Source organism: Stenella coeruleoalba (genome assembly GCF_951394435.1).
Source record: "Stenella coeruleoalba genome assembly, chromosome: 2".
Taxonomy (NCBI): Eukaryota; Metazoa; Chordata; class Mammalia; order Artiodactyla; family Delphinidae; genus Stenella; species Stenella coeruleoalba.
Window position 1 is genome coordinate 28,335,713 of NC_137147.1, and position 16,111 is coordinate 28,351,823.

Consider the following 16,111-nt stretch of genomic DNA (forward strand, 5'->3'; position numbering starts at 1 on the left):
GTTGCAGCATGTGGGCTCAGTAGTTGTGGCTCACGGGCTTAGTTGCTCCGTGGCATGTGGGATGTTCCCGGACCAGGGCTTGAACCTGTGTCTCCTGCACTGGCAGGCGGATTCTTAACTACTGCGCCACCAGGGAAGTCCCTAACTCAAAGAATTTTGACTTCTGCCGCCCACATCCATCATTATAGTGGCCATAAATATTGGATGTTGTGCATCTCTGCATGTACCACCTGAAAAAACAGAATGCTTCCCACAAGCTTTTATCTTTCCAGTGTGCAAAGACCATTTAAAATGAATGTACACAATGGCTTAACCATGATACTCTGAAAGAATTAAGAAGTGTTTGTGGTTTTCAGTTTGCTGAAAATTGTAACAGGTTTATACAAATATTTCTTAAAGGATCAGTGGTTGACAAAAACATGTATCAATATTTGCTTTCAAAATGGTTCATTGGCCTTTCTCATCCTGATGGAAGTACATTCAAGAGCATTAGGCGTACAAACAAAAGCAGAACAATGGGCTGAATTTGGTTATATTTTCTGATTTTTTGTTTTTGAATATATGATCCAACTTTTTTTTTTTTTTGGCTGTGCTGGGTCTTTATTTCTGTGCGTGGGCTTTCTTTAGTTGCGGCGAGCGGGGGCCACTCTTCATCGCGGTGCGCGGGCATCTCACTGTCGCGGCCTCTGTTGCGGAGCACAAGCTCCAGACACGCAGGCTCAGTAGTTGTGGCGCACGGGCCTAGTTGCTGCGCGGCATGTGGGATCTTCCCAGACCAGGGCTCGAACCCGTGTCCCCTGCATTGGCAGGCAGATTCTCAACCACTGCGCCACCAGGGAAGCCCTTGATTTGTTTTTTGTTGCTGTTGTTGTTTTTAAGTGTCTCCAACTAAGTTTCTTTTAGGCTTCAACTTCTTTGAGCCACTAAGCATCAAGGAAAAATTACTGTCATTGAAAAACAAAAATCAGTATGTTAAAAAATGGTTCCTTATTTCTTATTTTGAGTCTAAACTCTCCATCTCCCTCTCATGGGTGGGTCAAATAGTGGGCAGTGGGGGGCGCGCTGGTCACACCCCTGTGTCTGTGATGCCTGTGGCAAAAAGGCTGCTGGAATAGGTCTCTGCGGTGAGTAGAGCGCAATAAAATGGTGGTTTCCAAAATAAATACATAAATCTGAACTCTCCAATTTGGCTTATGGAGCCTCCATTAGGGGACCCTAACTTATCCTTGACTTTCCAGCTAAGTAATCCTCACCAGTCAGCTCTGCACTATTTGAGCTTATCTCCTCAGGTTGGAAGGCTGTAGAGCCAAATGGTTAATGAAGGCCATGGACTTTGGAGTTGGACTGGCCCAGTTCTCTCATCAACCAGATATATTTCTTAACCCTCCTGGGTCTCAATTTCCTCATCTGAAATAGTAAGAGCTAATATTTGAGAGTTTAGATATGTTACGTGCTTTACTTGGATGACCTAATTTAATCACAACAGCCCAATGAAGTAGTTTCTATTCTTATCACTATAATTATCCCCACTTTATAGATGAGGAAATCGAGGCTTAGAGAGGTTAATAACTTACCCAAGGTCACACAGTAAGCGATGGAGCCTGGGATTTATATCTACTGTAGAGGCAACCTTGAGGGTACTACCCTTTACATCATTTAATGTTTCTTAGTAAGACAGCCTTTGGGAGAAACTGATTTCTAAGCTCTGATTTTATGAAGGCTGTAAATTTTGTGTAACTGATTAGGTTTCCTTCTCTGCATAAACCACTAGAAAACAAATGACTGAACGAGTGGCCCAATCAAGGCAAGTATATAGGCCTCATAATAAGCACTATTGTATTGACCTCATTTCTGGCTCCATTTTATGGATACCTTTTCTGTTTCTCCCTTTTAATTCACATTTACCATATTTTAGGTAGCTTTGTAACAACCTGAAATTCTTTTTCAAATCTTAGAGACAGGGGGCCATATATGATCAACTCTGAGGGGAAAGTGACCAAATATCTTAGTCAGTATAGGGCATTCCAAGGCTACTTTATTAGTAAGGAAGAAATTAGGATGTACGGCCATCCCCACACCTAGTGCTTTAGTACACAGATATGTTTAGTCATCACCCTCATGTTTAAGCTTCTGGTGTTACCTTTCCACCCCTCACTTCTCTCACCCTCCCAGCCATTTTCCTTATAACTTCTTCCTATGATACCCCAGCCCAAAGGCATCTCTAGAGTAGCAGGACCACCTCAGAGTGAGTTAAAGCACAGGCTCTAAGGATTCAAATCACAGAAAATTATACTCATAGTGAATAAATACACTCAACACGTATTTTTAACAATTGGTCAAAATTAAGTAAGGAACCCTTCTCATTAGATTAAGATCTAATGGGCATTTGCTTGAATAGACTCAAATTGGTGAAAGACAGTATGTGCCCAGCAAGCCAATATTTTTCTGATGTGTCTCAGAAAAATATTCTTGCACTCAGGGAAGACCCTCTGCTCTGGTCTCATGACTCTAGATAGTGCCCAGTATAAGGCAATGGATTGAGATAGACTGATCCCAGTCCTTCCCAGTAGGAATGTAATAGGAACCGATGGTACCAGGAAGAAGTCTAATTTGTCAGGTATAACCTGACATCCAAAGATTAAGTCCTGAAAATCTATTGGCATCGAGGCATTTCTCTAGGTAGCCAAGTACTGAGATTGAGAATTCAGACGGTAAATACAGAGGAAGTATATCAACAGTATATATCAATAAACTGTTTTGCTTACAGCAATTTTTTTTGGTAAAGGATTCAATTTTACTTTGTAAAGTATCCTTTGAATTTTAAATTCAAAATTTGTAAAGAATACTTTATCAGTAAGGAAGAAATCGAAGTCTAGGGCCTCATTCATAAAATAAAAGCAAAGCTTAGGATACTAAGTATGTCAATGCCCCCAATCTTCAAAGTGGGGCTCAGAAACAAGAACGAAGCAGAGTCCATTCCTTAAGGGGCTCAAGTGCGCAGGTTCCCAAGGTTCAGACATGGTCAGTTAGGACCCAAAGAGTATATGGGACTCTTAGCAGTACAAAAGCTCAGTCCTCAGAACCAGAACAGAAGGCCAAATCTAGGCCAGCAGTTGAGACTTGGGCAGGCACTTCTTAACATTTTTCCTGCTTAAGGTTAAGATTGGTCCTACAGATAAGATCAGAGTTAAGCCTATACACTGGGAAAAGTTCAGGGGAGAAAGGGATGGACCCAGCAGTGAAGAGAGTAGTGTTGCTAAGGCTCAGAATCCAGTAGGACCTGACAATGAAGCTGAGATGGTTGCTTTGTTACAAAAAGGTTCCTAGGTTCTCTGGAAAACCTAATACATGTTGTATGACTAGGATTTTTATTAACAGTATATGGTCTATGATTACAATGTTACAATTTGCTGGGCTTGACAGATTTTTTACCATTGAGGTGTTCATGGAAGAAAGTTTGGATTTGCTGCCAGGCATCTACCTGTGCCCTTGAGTGAGCCTTTGGCTCACCTCCATAGAATACTGGTTGGTCCAAAACTGCATGCACAGAGGCTCTACAAAGAGGAAAATAAGGCGGATCAATACAATGGCCAGTTCCTGGGTAGTAGATTATCTGGGGTCTGTCTTTCCCATGGGCTTGTAACCGTTCAGAGGCTATCTGAGCATAGAATTCACTCTTCCAGTTATGATCATCCATGCCAACGATAAACAGGAAGGGTCCCTGGGCCTTTTCCAATGGAATAAGACTTCGGTGGTTGGGTTTCTCCAGTGGGTCATTCCAAATATCCTCCAAATTCAAAAGGCCTGACTCAGTGATTTTATATTTTCCTGGGTCACTGCTGAGATTAGGAATAATCATATCCTTGTAATGCAGAGGAGCTATTGTGTTGGCCACACAGGCATTAATAACTGCAGTAGCTGTGATGCCCTTCAAGAAAGAGGCCATTGAGAGACACAGGTCACCTCCTTTGGAGAAGCCAAGAAGCCCAACACTAGGGCCTTTCACCTGATGAAAAGAGAGAAAGAAAGAGAGAGAGAACAAGTCTAGAATTCATAAAGGGAGAACTTAAACTGTGATTTTACATTGTCTAGGCAGCTTTCTCAAATGTCATTTGCTTTCCTTTCTTATGCAACAATCCACAAAGTTCAAACGTATCTTCTAATAAGCAAATCAATTTTTTTTTTTGTCTGCGCTGGCACGGCATGCAGGATCTTAGTTCCCTGACCAGGGATTGAACCCGTGTCCCCTCCATTGGGAGCACGGAATCTTTACCACTGGACTAACATGGAAGTCCCAAACAAATCAATTAATTTCCTGGTACACAGGCCCTCCACTAACATTTATGGTGACTAGGTCAAGAGTACACACAGAGGCCCATATACCCTATACCTAAATACTTAAGAGTTATAAATATTTGAAAATTAAATAAAATATATTCTTTTCTGCTACCTTGATAAATATACCTCCATAACAACTTATAAGGTCAGGTTCAAATTTCATATCTTAGAACTTCCTGGAGTTCTGTACTAGAACATGGCATGGGGGGAGTGCCAGCCCCTGGCCCTAGTCCCTGGTCCTTGGCCAACTCTCTTTCTCTTCCCATCCCTGCCTGGCTCCATCATGTACCATAAGGGCCCTCTCACACATGCGTTTGGACACCCTAGCCTATATGTTTAAGGCCTAGGTGTGTTCACATTAATGGACCCAGAGAAGAGGCATAGGGCTTGGAAGCAGGATCAGAGCTGGTTGGAAGATAATTGTGGGGTTCCAGATCCAAAGGGCATGGTGTGAGGGGCACATGGCTTCCAGGTAGACACATTCCCTTGGCCCCTCAAACTCCGCACCCTGTGGTCAGGGATGCAGCCAAAGGAAGGCCAGAGAGTGGTCATTTAAAACAAAAGGTCCAGAGCAGAAGCCCCTCTTGCCTAGGTCTAAGGGCAGAACTAATAGTATATATTGGTCTCTTCTTGTTCCTGGGGGCTTATATCCCATAAATAAACCAGTCATCACAGTTCATGATCATCTAGGTTTTAGCAGCTCTATTGAGACCAGTCCCTGAATTCTAACAGAGTTAGACCTTGCAGTACATCTTACTCCTTAACATTAGAATGTTTGGGTTTCTTTAAGTCTAGATAGTAGCAAAGACTATGTATTCCATTGAGAATCATACCAAAATGTTTTAATTAATTTTTCCAGTCTCATATAAGAACTTTCTTTACAAAACCACAATACCATTAACACACTTAACAAAATTAATGGTTCCTTAATATCATCGAATACACACCCCTATTCAAATGTCACCAATTGTCTCAAAAATCTCTTTACAGTCACTTTTTTCTCTTTACGTTTAATCTTTTTTTTTGGGGGGGGGCCGTGCTGCACAGCATGCGGGATCTTAGTTCCCCAACCAGAGATCAAACCCCCATCCCCTGCAGCAGAAGCGCGGAGTCTTAACCACTGGACTACTGGGGAAGTCCCTACCTTACTCTTACAAATGAGAAAAACTGAATTCCAGAAAGGGAAACTGCCTTATTCAGGATTATAATGCCACTTGGTGGTAGACACAGAACCAGAACTTAAGGTTAGTAACTTTTTAGTCTAGCTCTTTGAATTCTGGTCAAGAACTAAAGGGAACTAAACAGTTGAGTCTTAAGGGATTGGAGAGAGATGGGCAGAAATGAAAATAATAATCCTAACAACTTTTGAAGGAGCCTTTGTGTCTCATGGCATATTTCCAGCCCTGGGTGTCCTCGTAGAGCTTTTGGATCCAGCCCTGTGTCTGCTCTACCCCCTCTCCTCTGCATTCAGGTGAGCACCAGAACCCCACCTTTGGATGTTGCAGCATGAAGTCCACAGCTTCTTCAAAGTACTCCAGGCACACGTTATTCAAATATTTAGGGAGGTCTTCAAATCTGAAATAAGCCAGAGCAAGCACAGCAAAACCATGTCCAGCCAGGAGGCTGGCCCTGTATTCACAAAGGCCACCACCACTTCCAAAAAGATCGAGGATTCCAGGGAATGGTCCTGTGCCTGGAGAGCACCACAAATCATAAGGAGTTTTAGACACTCAAAAGACATTCTTGGGTTTCAGATTTTGGCAGTCAGCAAAGAGAAGTTTTTAAAGCAAGTAAAGTTGTGGGTGGGAGTTTGGTGGAAAAGGACTCTTTTTACTTTGTCTTTTTTTTTTTAATAAACTTTGGGGAGAAGGGAGGGGGGAAAAGTGCCTTATTTTCTCCGTAATTTTTCATATATTTGCAAAAAACAACAATGATAATATAAACCAAATTAGAAATAACGTAAGATGAAATGTACATTTTCCACCAAATTTTCCTCAAAAAAACCCCCCAAAACTGAGAATGCTTTGACAGCTGTAAAGCGCTCTACATATACAGGGGATTATTAGAATATACTCCCCACCTCCTTTACACCCTCTGCTCCAGCCTTAAAGAACGCCATTCCTAAATGTGCTATGCTCTCTTTGGCCCTGAAAATGGTGTACACTATTCTCCTCCCCTCTCCACCATTTCTGAACTGGCTGACTCATCAATCTTCAAATCTAAGTTTAGAGCTCCCTTCCTGGAAGACTTCCCAGATGCCCTCCAAGGCTGAGTTGAATTACATAGCCTTTTATATGTTCCCACCAGCACCCTGGGCCTGTACCTCCCCTATCATAGCACTTACCACACTTACAGATCCAAGTATAGTTGCCGGTATCCTCTATTAGGCGGTAGGTACAGTGAGGCCCATGTCTGAATTTGCTAGCTACTGTATGTAGCATAGTCCTTGATTTAACACATATTTGTTAAATAATTGAACTTTTCTGCATTATTTACAAAAAGCCTTTGAGTCAGAAAACAATACATTTTAAATGAGCCACAGAGTAGATACTAAAATAGTTAACAACTGACTTGATTGAAATATCGCAGCTGGGCAGTGAAAGATTTTTTTTTTGAAATATTTTTTAAAAAATTAAAGTCTTTAGGAGATTCTTATTGAATCAGTCAGTATGATTTATTGAGCTCTTATTATATCCCTGTGTAAGCCTCTAGGCATACAAAGATATGGAGATGTATAAGTCCCAATTCCAGACCCAGGAGTTCACAGTTGAGTGGGCAGGGCTAGTTAAGGCTGTGAATTGCTGAAGAGCTGTAAGAATAAAGCAGGGCCTCCTGTTTTGGAGAATAATCACAGAATTCAGTTTAGGAATTCTGTGAGCAGTGGCAACTCCAGCATTTCTATGTAGCAGGGGTTTCAGTCAGGAATGTGGTTGGAAGGGGTGGGTCAGTTGTCTTGTTTACAGGCCACTTTTACCTACCAAGCACCTTGTTTTCACTTAGACTAGCGTTTCTCAACCTTAGCACTATAGACATTTGGAGTAAGATATTTCTTTGTTGTGGGGCTGTCCCGTGGATTGCAGATGTTTAGCACCTACCCACTAGATGCCAATAGCACCCTCTCCAATCGTGACAATCAAAATGTCTCCAGATATTACCAATTGCCCCTGGAGTGGAAGAGAATCATTCCAGGTTGAGAAACACTGACAGACTGTTTATTATGGGGGAGGGGACCTTCAGGGAGTTTTTTTGTTTGTTTTTTAGTATTATGGGGCACTGCCTCTATCTCTGGGTTTCAGTTTCCTTTGAAGTTTGATGTGAAAGAAGGCCCAAATCACTCCTGCACACCAGCAGAAGTCACTGCCTAATATTAGTATCTGAGACACAGCTGCATGGCTGGCACATAGCAGCATAAATACACTTTTTGAGTACTCTGAATGAACTTTTAGCATATAGCTGAGGGAATGGCAGTACCTCCAGGAAGTGTCCTGAAATTTAGAGGAGAAACTTCCACCCAGAATTCATGATAGACTTTGGAGCTTGGGGACGAATTTAGGGAAGTTCCCCAACCACGGGGTTCCCTAGACAGGCAAGGGGCCGCCCAGGGTCTCAGGACTCTACCTGGCTTTCCACAACAGCCTGGGAAGTGGGCTGCTCACCTGGCGGCAGGAAGAGCGTGGCGCGCACCCGGCCCACGCGCACGGGCTCGCGCCGCACCCCCGGCGCCAGGAAGTCGCGCTCGTGCACCGCCCGGTCCAGGAGCCCTCCGGCCTCCGGGTCGTGGCCATCGAGCACCTCCAGCTCCACGGCGAAGGGCGTCTGTACGTCCCGCTTCACCAGCCGCAGCAAGGGCTTCTCGGGCTCTAAAGCCCAGAGGAGCCCCATGGGCTCGAGGCCCGTGAAGCTGCCGCCCAGCGCGGGAGCGCGCTCGAGGTCCAGCTGGCCGTGGGCGTCGGCGCAGTAGCGCGCGTGGGCTCGGAAGAGCGCGTCCTTCTCGTCGCGCAGGGACGCGCGCAGCGTGACCGGCTGTCCCGGGGCCAGGCCGCGCACGGCGATGCGCATGGGCTCGTCCCAGCGGCAGCGGCCCGCGGGCTCCAGCGTCACTGTCACCGCCATCCTGGCAGGGGTCCAAGAGTTTGGGTCACCGGTCCTGAGCTTTGTAGGCCCTGCCAACCGCGCCCAGGGTGTCCGGTCCCATCGACAGAGTCGGAAGGGTCGCAGGAGAGCCGGAAATGAGACCACCATTTTGCGCCTTTTTCAGATCTCAGGTCAACTTCAGAGGGCTGTGAAGGTTAGAAACTAGAGTCCCTCTAGCGACAGGCTGCCTACCTGCAGCCTAAGGCCTCATGGGGCCGAGCAGCCTGCTCTAACTCTTTGGAGGGCCGCGAAGTCCTGCCGATCAGTGGCCGACCTTTAAAAGCAAGAGCGAAAGCAGACACACAGGAACTTTATGTTGGGAAGAATTTTCCTAGTTTTGCCTCTCAGAAGGCAAGACTGTAAAGGTAAATCGCTGGCTGCCGAGTGAGAGCAAACTGCTGTTGATATTTAAAACGTATTGGGATTGAAAACAATGCTTGTAAAATCAATAACAGGACTTCAGTCAGGGGTGATTTAGAAAGCTCTTCCTATAGAGAAACAATGTCAGCCATAGTTAACACAAAATTCATTGTTTTCTGTAATTCTCAGTCAACACCCAGATCCATCTGCTTTTCCGATAACCCCAAGTGAGAGTTAAAGGGGAAAGAGGCAGGAGGTGGGAACAGACTCCCAGTTATTCCAGTATCTAGGTGTGGTTTCACTGATGATCCTGGGCCTGGTACTATTTCCTATTACCATTTGGTAGGCCAAGAGAGCTCCACGTTTCTGTTTTTAGCAGCCAGTATCTATCCATTTGAGTATGTTCTTTCTCCAAGATTGCAATACCTTAATTTCAATAATCATCTCATGGTTAATAGTGTATCAATGTTAACTTCCAGATTTTGAAATTTTGTACTATGGTTATGTAAGAAGTTAACATTAAGGGAAATCAAGATGAAGAGTATAGCTGGGCTATTTTTGCAACGTTTTTGTAACTCTAAAATTATTGCCAAATAAAAAGTTAAGATACCAGGGAGTGATAAAACCACCCTAGAGGATTCCTTTGGTCCTCTGTGTCCAACTTGTAGGGGTAGTAAAACCTGCTCACCTCAGTCAGATCCTTGCTCTTCCATATCCTTGAACACATAGTCTTTCCCATTTGATTGAAGTTTCCAGGAATTTGCATTATGTCTGATCCTGTATCCAAAATCCCGTGCCTTCGGTTTTTAAGTAAAAATAAAAGACACATTTTTTATTTTCACCAAAAACTTTTTGAACAACATATTCACCCTTTTTTTCCACTACCTTCTGCCATTTTTCAGGCAACTTCATGATTCCATCTTCCCAAAACTTTTTATCCTTTTGAGCAAAGAACTGTTGCAGGTGCCTTTTACAGTTTTCCAGGGAATTGAAATTTTTTCCATTAAAAGAATTTTGTAAAGACTGAAATAAATGGAATTCCGAAGGTGCAATGTCTGGTGAATACAGCGGATGAATCAGAACTTCCCAGCCAGGGCTTCCCTGGTGGCGCAGTGGTTGGGAGTCTGCCTGCTGATGTAGGGGACGCGGGTTCGTGCCCCGGTCCGGGAGGATCCTACGTGCTGCGGAGCGGCTGGGCCCGTGAGTCGTGAGCCGCGGCCGCTGAGCCTGAGCGTCCGGAGCTTGTGCTCTGCAATGGGAGAGGCCGCAGCAGTGAGAGGCTTGCGTACCGCAAAAAACAAACAAACAGAACTTCCCAGCCAGGTTGTAACAGTTTTTGCCTGGTCATCAAAGAAACATGTGATCTTGCGTTATCCTGATGGAGGATTATGCGGATTCTGTTGACTAATTCCGGACACTTTTCATCCAGTGCTGCTTTCATTTCGTCTAATTGAGAGCAGTACTTGTTGGAATTAATCGTTTGGTTTTCCAGAAGGAGCTCATAATAGAGGACTCTCTTCCAATCGCACCGTATACACAGCATCACCTTCTTTGGATGAAGACCGGCTTTTGGTGTGGTTGGTGGTGGTTCATTTCACTTGCCCCACCATCTCTTCCGTTCCACATCCTCATAGAGTATCCACTTTTCATCACCCGTCACAATTTGTTTTAAAAATGGAATGTTTTTGTTACATTTAAATAGAGAATTGCATGTGGAAATACGGTCAAGAAGGGTTTTTTCGCTTAATTTATGTGGACCCCAAACATCAAAGCGATTCACATGACCAAGCTGGAGCAAATGATTTTCAGCGCTTGATTTGGGTATTTTGAGTATGTTGGCTATCTCCCTCGTAATATAACGTCGATTGTTCTCAGTTAATGCCTCCACGTGATTGCTATCAACTTCAACTGGTCTACCCGACCGTGGAGCATCATCCAGCAAGAAATCTCCAGCACGAAACTCGACAAACCATTTTTGACATGTTCAGTCAGCCATAGCACCTTCTCCATACGCTGCACAAATCTTTTTTGTGTGTTTCAGTTGCGTTTTTACCTTTCTTGAAATAATAAAGCATAATATGCTAAAAATGTTGTTTTTCTTCCATCTTCAATATTAAAATGGCTACACAAAAATTCGCCAGTTTTGGTAAGTTTTTTTTTCATGCACGCTGATATGTCAGCTGTCATAATACAATCTAACAGAATTGTTTCGAATGAAGTTAAAGACGACTAAGCACTACTAGAGTCATCTTATGGGAAAAAACGAACAAACTTTTTGGCTAACCCAATATATAACGTGCTCCTATTATGGGTACATAAATGTTTACAGATGTTATGTCCTCTTTCTGGATTGACACTTTTATTATCATAGACTGTTCTTTGTTTTGTTACAGTCTTTGTTTTAAAATCTCTTTTGTGTGATATAATTATTGCCACCCCAGCTTTCTTTTCCTTTCCATTGCATCTTTTTAAATCCCTTCACTATCAGTCTGTAAGTGTCTTTGTGTTTGAAGTGAGTCACTTGTAGGCAGCATATAGAAGGGTCTTGTTTTTTATTCAGCCACCTTATATCTTTTGATTGGCAAATATACATTACATTTAAAGTAATTATTGGTAGTTATACACTTTTTGCCATTTTGTTAACTGTCTTCTCATTCTTTTTGTAGCTCCTCTCTGTTCCTTTTCTCTCTTCTCTTGTGGTTTGACTGTTTTCTTAGTGTTATGTTTAGATTCCTTTCTCATTTTCCTTTATATATTTACTATAAGTTTTCTCTTTGTGGTTACCATGAAGTTCACATATAACAGCTTATGTATATAAGTCTTTATTTAAGTTGATAGTAACTTAATTTTGAACACATTCCAAAGCTTTATATTTTTACTCCCCCCGTGCTTTATTTTTTTGATGACACATTTTACATCTTTTAATGTATCCCTTAACTATAGTATTTTCATTAATTTTAATACTTTTGTCTTTTGCCCTTTATAAGTGATTGATCTACTACCTTTATTATTTATTTACATATTCCAGTGAGATTTTTTACTTATATATGTTTTCTTTTTATTCGTTAGTGCCTCTTCTTTTTAGCTTAGGGGAGTTCCTTTAACATTTGCTGCATTTGCTGAGAGGCCAGTTTAGTGGTGATGAACTCCTCTACTTTTGCTTACCTGGAATACTCTTAATGTGTCCTTCAATTCTGAATGATAACCTTGCTGGGTAGAGAATTTTCAGTTGGCAGTTTTTTCCTTTCAGCCCTTTGAGTATATCATGCTACTCTCTTCTGGCCTATAAAGTTTCTGCTGAAAAGTCTGTTCATAGACCTATGGTGTTTCCTTTGTACATAATAGGTTGCTTTTCTCTTGCTGCTTTTAAGATTCTCTCTCTTTAACTGTTACCATTTTAATGATAATGTATCTTGGTGTGATTCTCTTTGGGGACATCTTACTTGGAATTCTCTAGGCTTCCTGGACCTGTATGTCTCTTTCCTTCCCAGATGAGGAAGTTTTCTTCCTCATCTGGGAAGGGAAGTTTTCCATTATTTCATCAAATATTTTTTCTGGCCCTTTTTCTCTCTCCTCTCCATCTGGGACCCCTATAATGCAAATGTTTTTCTGCTTGATGTTGTCCCAGAGATGCCTTATGGTATCCCTGCTTCTTTTAATTCTTTTTCTCATTTTTCTGCTCTGAATGTTTTCCATTGCTTTGTCTTCCATCTCATTGATTCGTGCTCCTATTTCATCCATTCTGCTGTTGAACCTCTCGTGTATTTTTCAGTTATAACCTTTAGTACTTTTTATATTTTCTCTCTGTCTTTGTTAAAATTCTCCTGTGTTCATCTATTCTCCTGAGATTGGTGAGCATCTTTATGACCATTATTTTTGCTTTTATTTATTTTCATTTATTTATTTAATTTTTGACTGCATTGGGTCTTAATTGCTGTGCGTGGGCTCTCTAGTTGCAGCGAGCTGGGGCTACTCTTCATTGCAGTGCGCAGGCTTTTCTTTGCAGTGGCTTCTCTTGTTGTGGAGCATGGGCTCTAGGTACCCGGGCTTCAGTAGTTGCAGCACCTGGATTCAGTATTTGTGGCCCGTGGGCTCAGTAGTTGTGGCACACGGGCTCTAGAGCACAGGCTCAGTAGTCATGGCACATGGGCTTAGTTGCTCTGCAGCATGTGGAATCTTCCCAGACCAAGGATTGAACCTGTGTCCCCTGCATTGGCAGGCAGATTCTTAACTGCCCCTGGCCAGGCCGGGGCTCACTGGAGTGGGGTGGGCTGGCGACCCACGGCGGGAGTGCGAGCCCGGGACCGGGCCGTGCCCCGTGGAAACGCGCTGCACGGACATACACGGTGCTGCCCTCGCGGTGGAGCTGCCGCGACTCGGCCTCACTCCTGTTCTCAGTGCCAGTTCTGATGGCTGGTGATGTTTGCACCTGAAAATAAAGGGGTGTTGTGCCTCTGCCTATGGCCATTATTTTAAACTATCAGGTCAGTGTTTTTAATCTCAACTTCATAAAGGTCTTTTTCTGGGTATTTGCCTTGGTCTTTGGTTTGGAACAAATTCCTGTCTCCTCATTTTGCCTCTCAGTGTTACATGTAATTAGGCGAAATGGCTAGTGCCCTCACTCTCGAAAGAGTGGTCCTGGGTAGGAGCTGTTCTGTGTGGTCCAGAAGCACAGTCTCCCCTGACCACCAGAGCCAGGCACTCTATGGGCATCACCTGTGTGGGCTGCTTGAGTCTGATGGCTGTGACAGCGTTGCATAGGGCGGGGCTAGGAGCTCTCACCTAGCCAACTGTGGCTCGGCCACTGTGCGGGGAGAGCAGGGTTCAAGTCACTGGTGCAATTCAATTGCGGCTGAGCTGCAGCGTGCGGTGGATGGAACTTGGGGTGCCTGTCCAGGCTGCTGACAGCTCAGCTGCTGTCAGGGGAAGGTGGACGCTTGCTGGCCCAGTTGTGACTTGTCTGCTGCCTGGGGTGAGCAGGGCTCGGGGTTCTGCCTGGTCCAGTTTTGGCTCAGCTACTCTGCAGAGAGGGTTGCAGCTCCGTCTCTGTGCGGGTTGGGTGGGGCTCAGGGCAGGGTGCCTCCCAGGCCAATTGTGGCTCGGCTGCTGTGTGGGGAGGGCAGGACGATTGCCAGGTTGTGTTGCACCTGGGGTTCTGCACAGGGTGGGATGCTCGCCCAGCCTGGTTGTAGTGCAAGGTGGGCAGAGCATGCCCTCCCGTGCTAGCAGGCTAGAGGAAGGGCACCAAAAATGGCTCCTGTAGGCTTGTCACCAGCAACTTAGATTGAGCTTGCAAAAATGGTGTCCACTAGTGCTTCCGTCCCCAGATAAAGACGCTACAGGTTCTTGTCTTGCTGTCAGCCACTTTAAAGTTAGTAAATGGGTCTACCTCACTTATGGTCTAGGGGCTTTTCAATCTGTTGCTTTTGTGCTGGATCTCAGGGCCAGTGGGTTTGTATGAGAGTCCTCTAAGAGTGGGATCTCTGTTCCCTATGGTTCTATGATTCTCCTGGTCTTAGTACCAATTGAGTTTCAAAATCAGATTTTTTTCAGGTGTGGGGGTCGTCTTTCCAGTGCTGGCCCCCAGGGTCGGGGTGCCTGATGTGGGGCACAATCCATTCACACCTGGAGGGAGAATTCTGTATTTATGGGATCCCTCCTTATTGTGGGGTCACAGCATCTAGGGTGGGGTCCCAGGTAAGGCCACGTCTGTGCCTCTTCTATGATTTTTGATGTAACTTTGTCTTCTGTTTTGGAGGTGCATGTTCTCAGGTCCTTTTCAGAGGAAAAGTATTCCAACTGGAGCTGTAAATTTGGTATGTCCATGGGAGGAAGTGATTTCAGAGTTTTCCTATGGCATCTTGGACTGCTCCGACTCACATTTGTATCTTTAAACAGTGTTTTTTTGTTTTGCCAACTTTTGAGTCTTACGTAAATGAAAACATTATTTTCACTTGGTCAAAGTTAATTTTTATTTAGCTATATGCAAATCTTATGAGTGCATTCTACTTAAAAAAATAACATCTTTATGTGGTATGATTTATATTCCATAAAACTCATTTACTTGAAGTGTACAGTTCAGTGTTTTTAGTATATTCACAAGGTTGTACAACCATCACCACTACTTAATTCCAGAACATTTTCATCATCCCCCAAAGAATCCCAGTACCCATTAGTAGTCATCTCCATTTCCCCACAACCGTCTTTATTTCCAGTCCTGGGTAATCACTAATCTACTTTCTGTCTCTGTAGATTTGTTTATTCTGGGTAGTTCTAATAAAGGAAGTCATAAATATGTGGTCTTTTGTGACTAGCTTCTTTTCCATGTAATGCTGTCAAGTTTCATCCATGTCATAGCATGTATCAGTACCTCCTTCCCTCTTTATTGCTAAATAGTCCATTAAATTGATATGCCAAATTTCATTATCCATTCATCGACTGATGGACATTTGAGTTGTATCCACTTCTTGGCTACTAGGAATACTGTATCTGTGAACAGTGCTGTATTTAAGTTTTTGTGTGTTTTGCAGTTCTCATTTGTTTTGGATACATAACTAGGAACGGGATTGCTGGGTCATACTGCAATTCTGTGTTTAATTTTTGAGGCAAAGCAAGGCTTCCAAAGTGGCTATGCCATTTTACAATCCCACCAGCAGTGTATGAGGGTTCCAATTTCATCACCCCCTCACCAGCACTTTTTCTTCTTTTTTTTTATTGTAGCCATTCTAGTGAGTATAAAGTGGTATCTCACTGTGGCTAAATTTGCATTTTCCTGAAGCCTAATGATATTGTTCATCTTTTCATATGCTTATTGGCCATTTGTATATCTTCTCTGGGGAAATGTCTATTCAGAACCATTGCCTACAGAAAAGGGAACCCTCTTGCACTGTTGGTGTGAATGTAAATTGATAGAGCCACTATGGAGAACAGTATGGAGGTTCCTTAAAAAACTAAAAATAGAATTACCTTATGACCCGGCAATCCCACTACTGGGCATATAGCCAGAGAAAGCCATAATTCAAAAAGACACATGCACCCCAATGTTCATTGCAGCACTATTTACAATAGCCAGATCATAGAAGCAACCTAAATGCCCATCGACAGACAAATGGCTAAAGAAGATGTGGTATATATATACAATGGAATATTACTCAGCCATAAAAAGGAACGAAATTGGGTCATTTGTAGAGACGTGGATGAATCTATAGACTGTCATACAGAGTGAAGTAAGTCAGAAAGAGAAAAACAAATATCGTATATTAACGCATATATGTGGAAC

At 43.4% G+C, this 16,111-nt stretch overlaps 1 protein-coding gene across 2 annotated transcripts; it reads right to left on the reverse strand.

The window, feature by feature from the left end:
• Positions 1-1,241: 1,241 nt before the first annotated feature.
• LOC307181942 (acyl-coenzyme A thioesterase 6-like) lies at positions 1,242-11,191 on the reverse strand. Of its 2 annotated transcripts, XM_079912870.1 has the most exons (3): positions 7,995-11,191; positions 5,829-6,031; positions 1,242-4,006 (listed from the first exon to the last, which is right to left on the reverse strand). In XM_079912870.1, the coding sequence occupies exons 1-3, from the start codon at positions 8,578-8,580 to the stop codon at positions 3,401-3,403; spliced, it is 1,395 nt and encodes a 464-aa protein (XP_079768996.1). In that variant the 5' UTR covers positions 8,581-11,191; the 3' UTR covers positions 1,242-3,400. The 2 variants fall into 2 exon arrangements, with proteins under 2 accessions (XP_079768996.1, XP_079768997.1); XM_079912871.1 differs by lacking the exons at positions 1,242-4,006; positions 5,829-6,031 and adding an exon at positions 7,087-7,502.
• Positions 11,192-16,111: the final 4,920 nt, after the last annotated feature.

What these genes read in the sequence shown, in the direction of transcription:
- LOC307181942 (XM_079912870.1), bottom strand. Translation starts at nt 8,580, where the DNA reads ATGGTGGTCTCATTTCCGGCTCTCCTGCGACCCTTCCGACTCTGTCGA. An exon ending in CACGCTCTTCCTGCCGCCAG is followed by an intron (nt 6,032 to 7,994) that starts GTGAGCAGCCCA and finishes GGTGCTCTCCAG; the next exon opens with GCACAGGACCATTCCCTGGA. An exon ending in TCATGCTGCAACATCCAAAG is followed by an intron (nt 4,007 to 5,828) that starts GTGGGGTTCTGG and finishes TCTTTTCATCAG; the next exon opens with GTGAAAGGCCCTAGTGTTGG.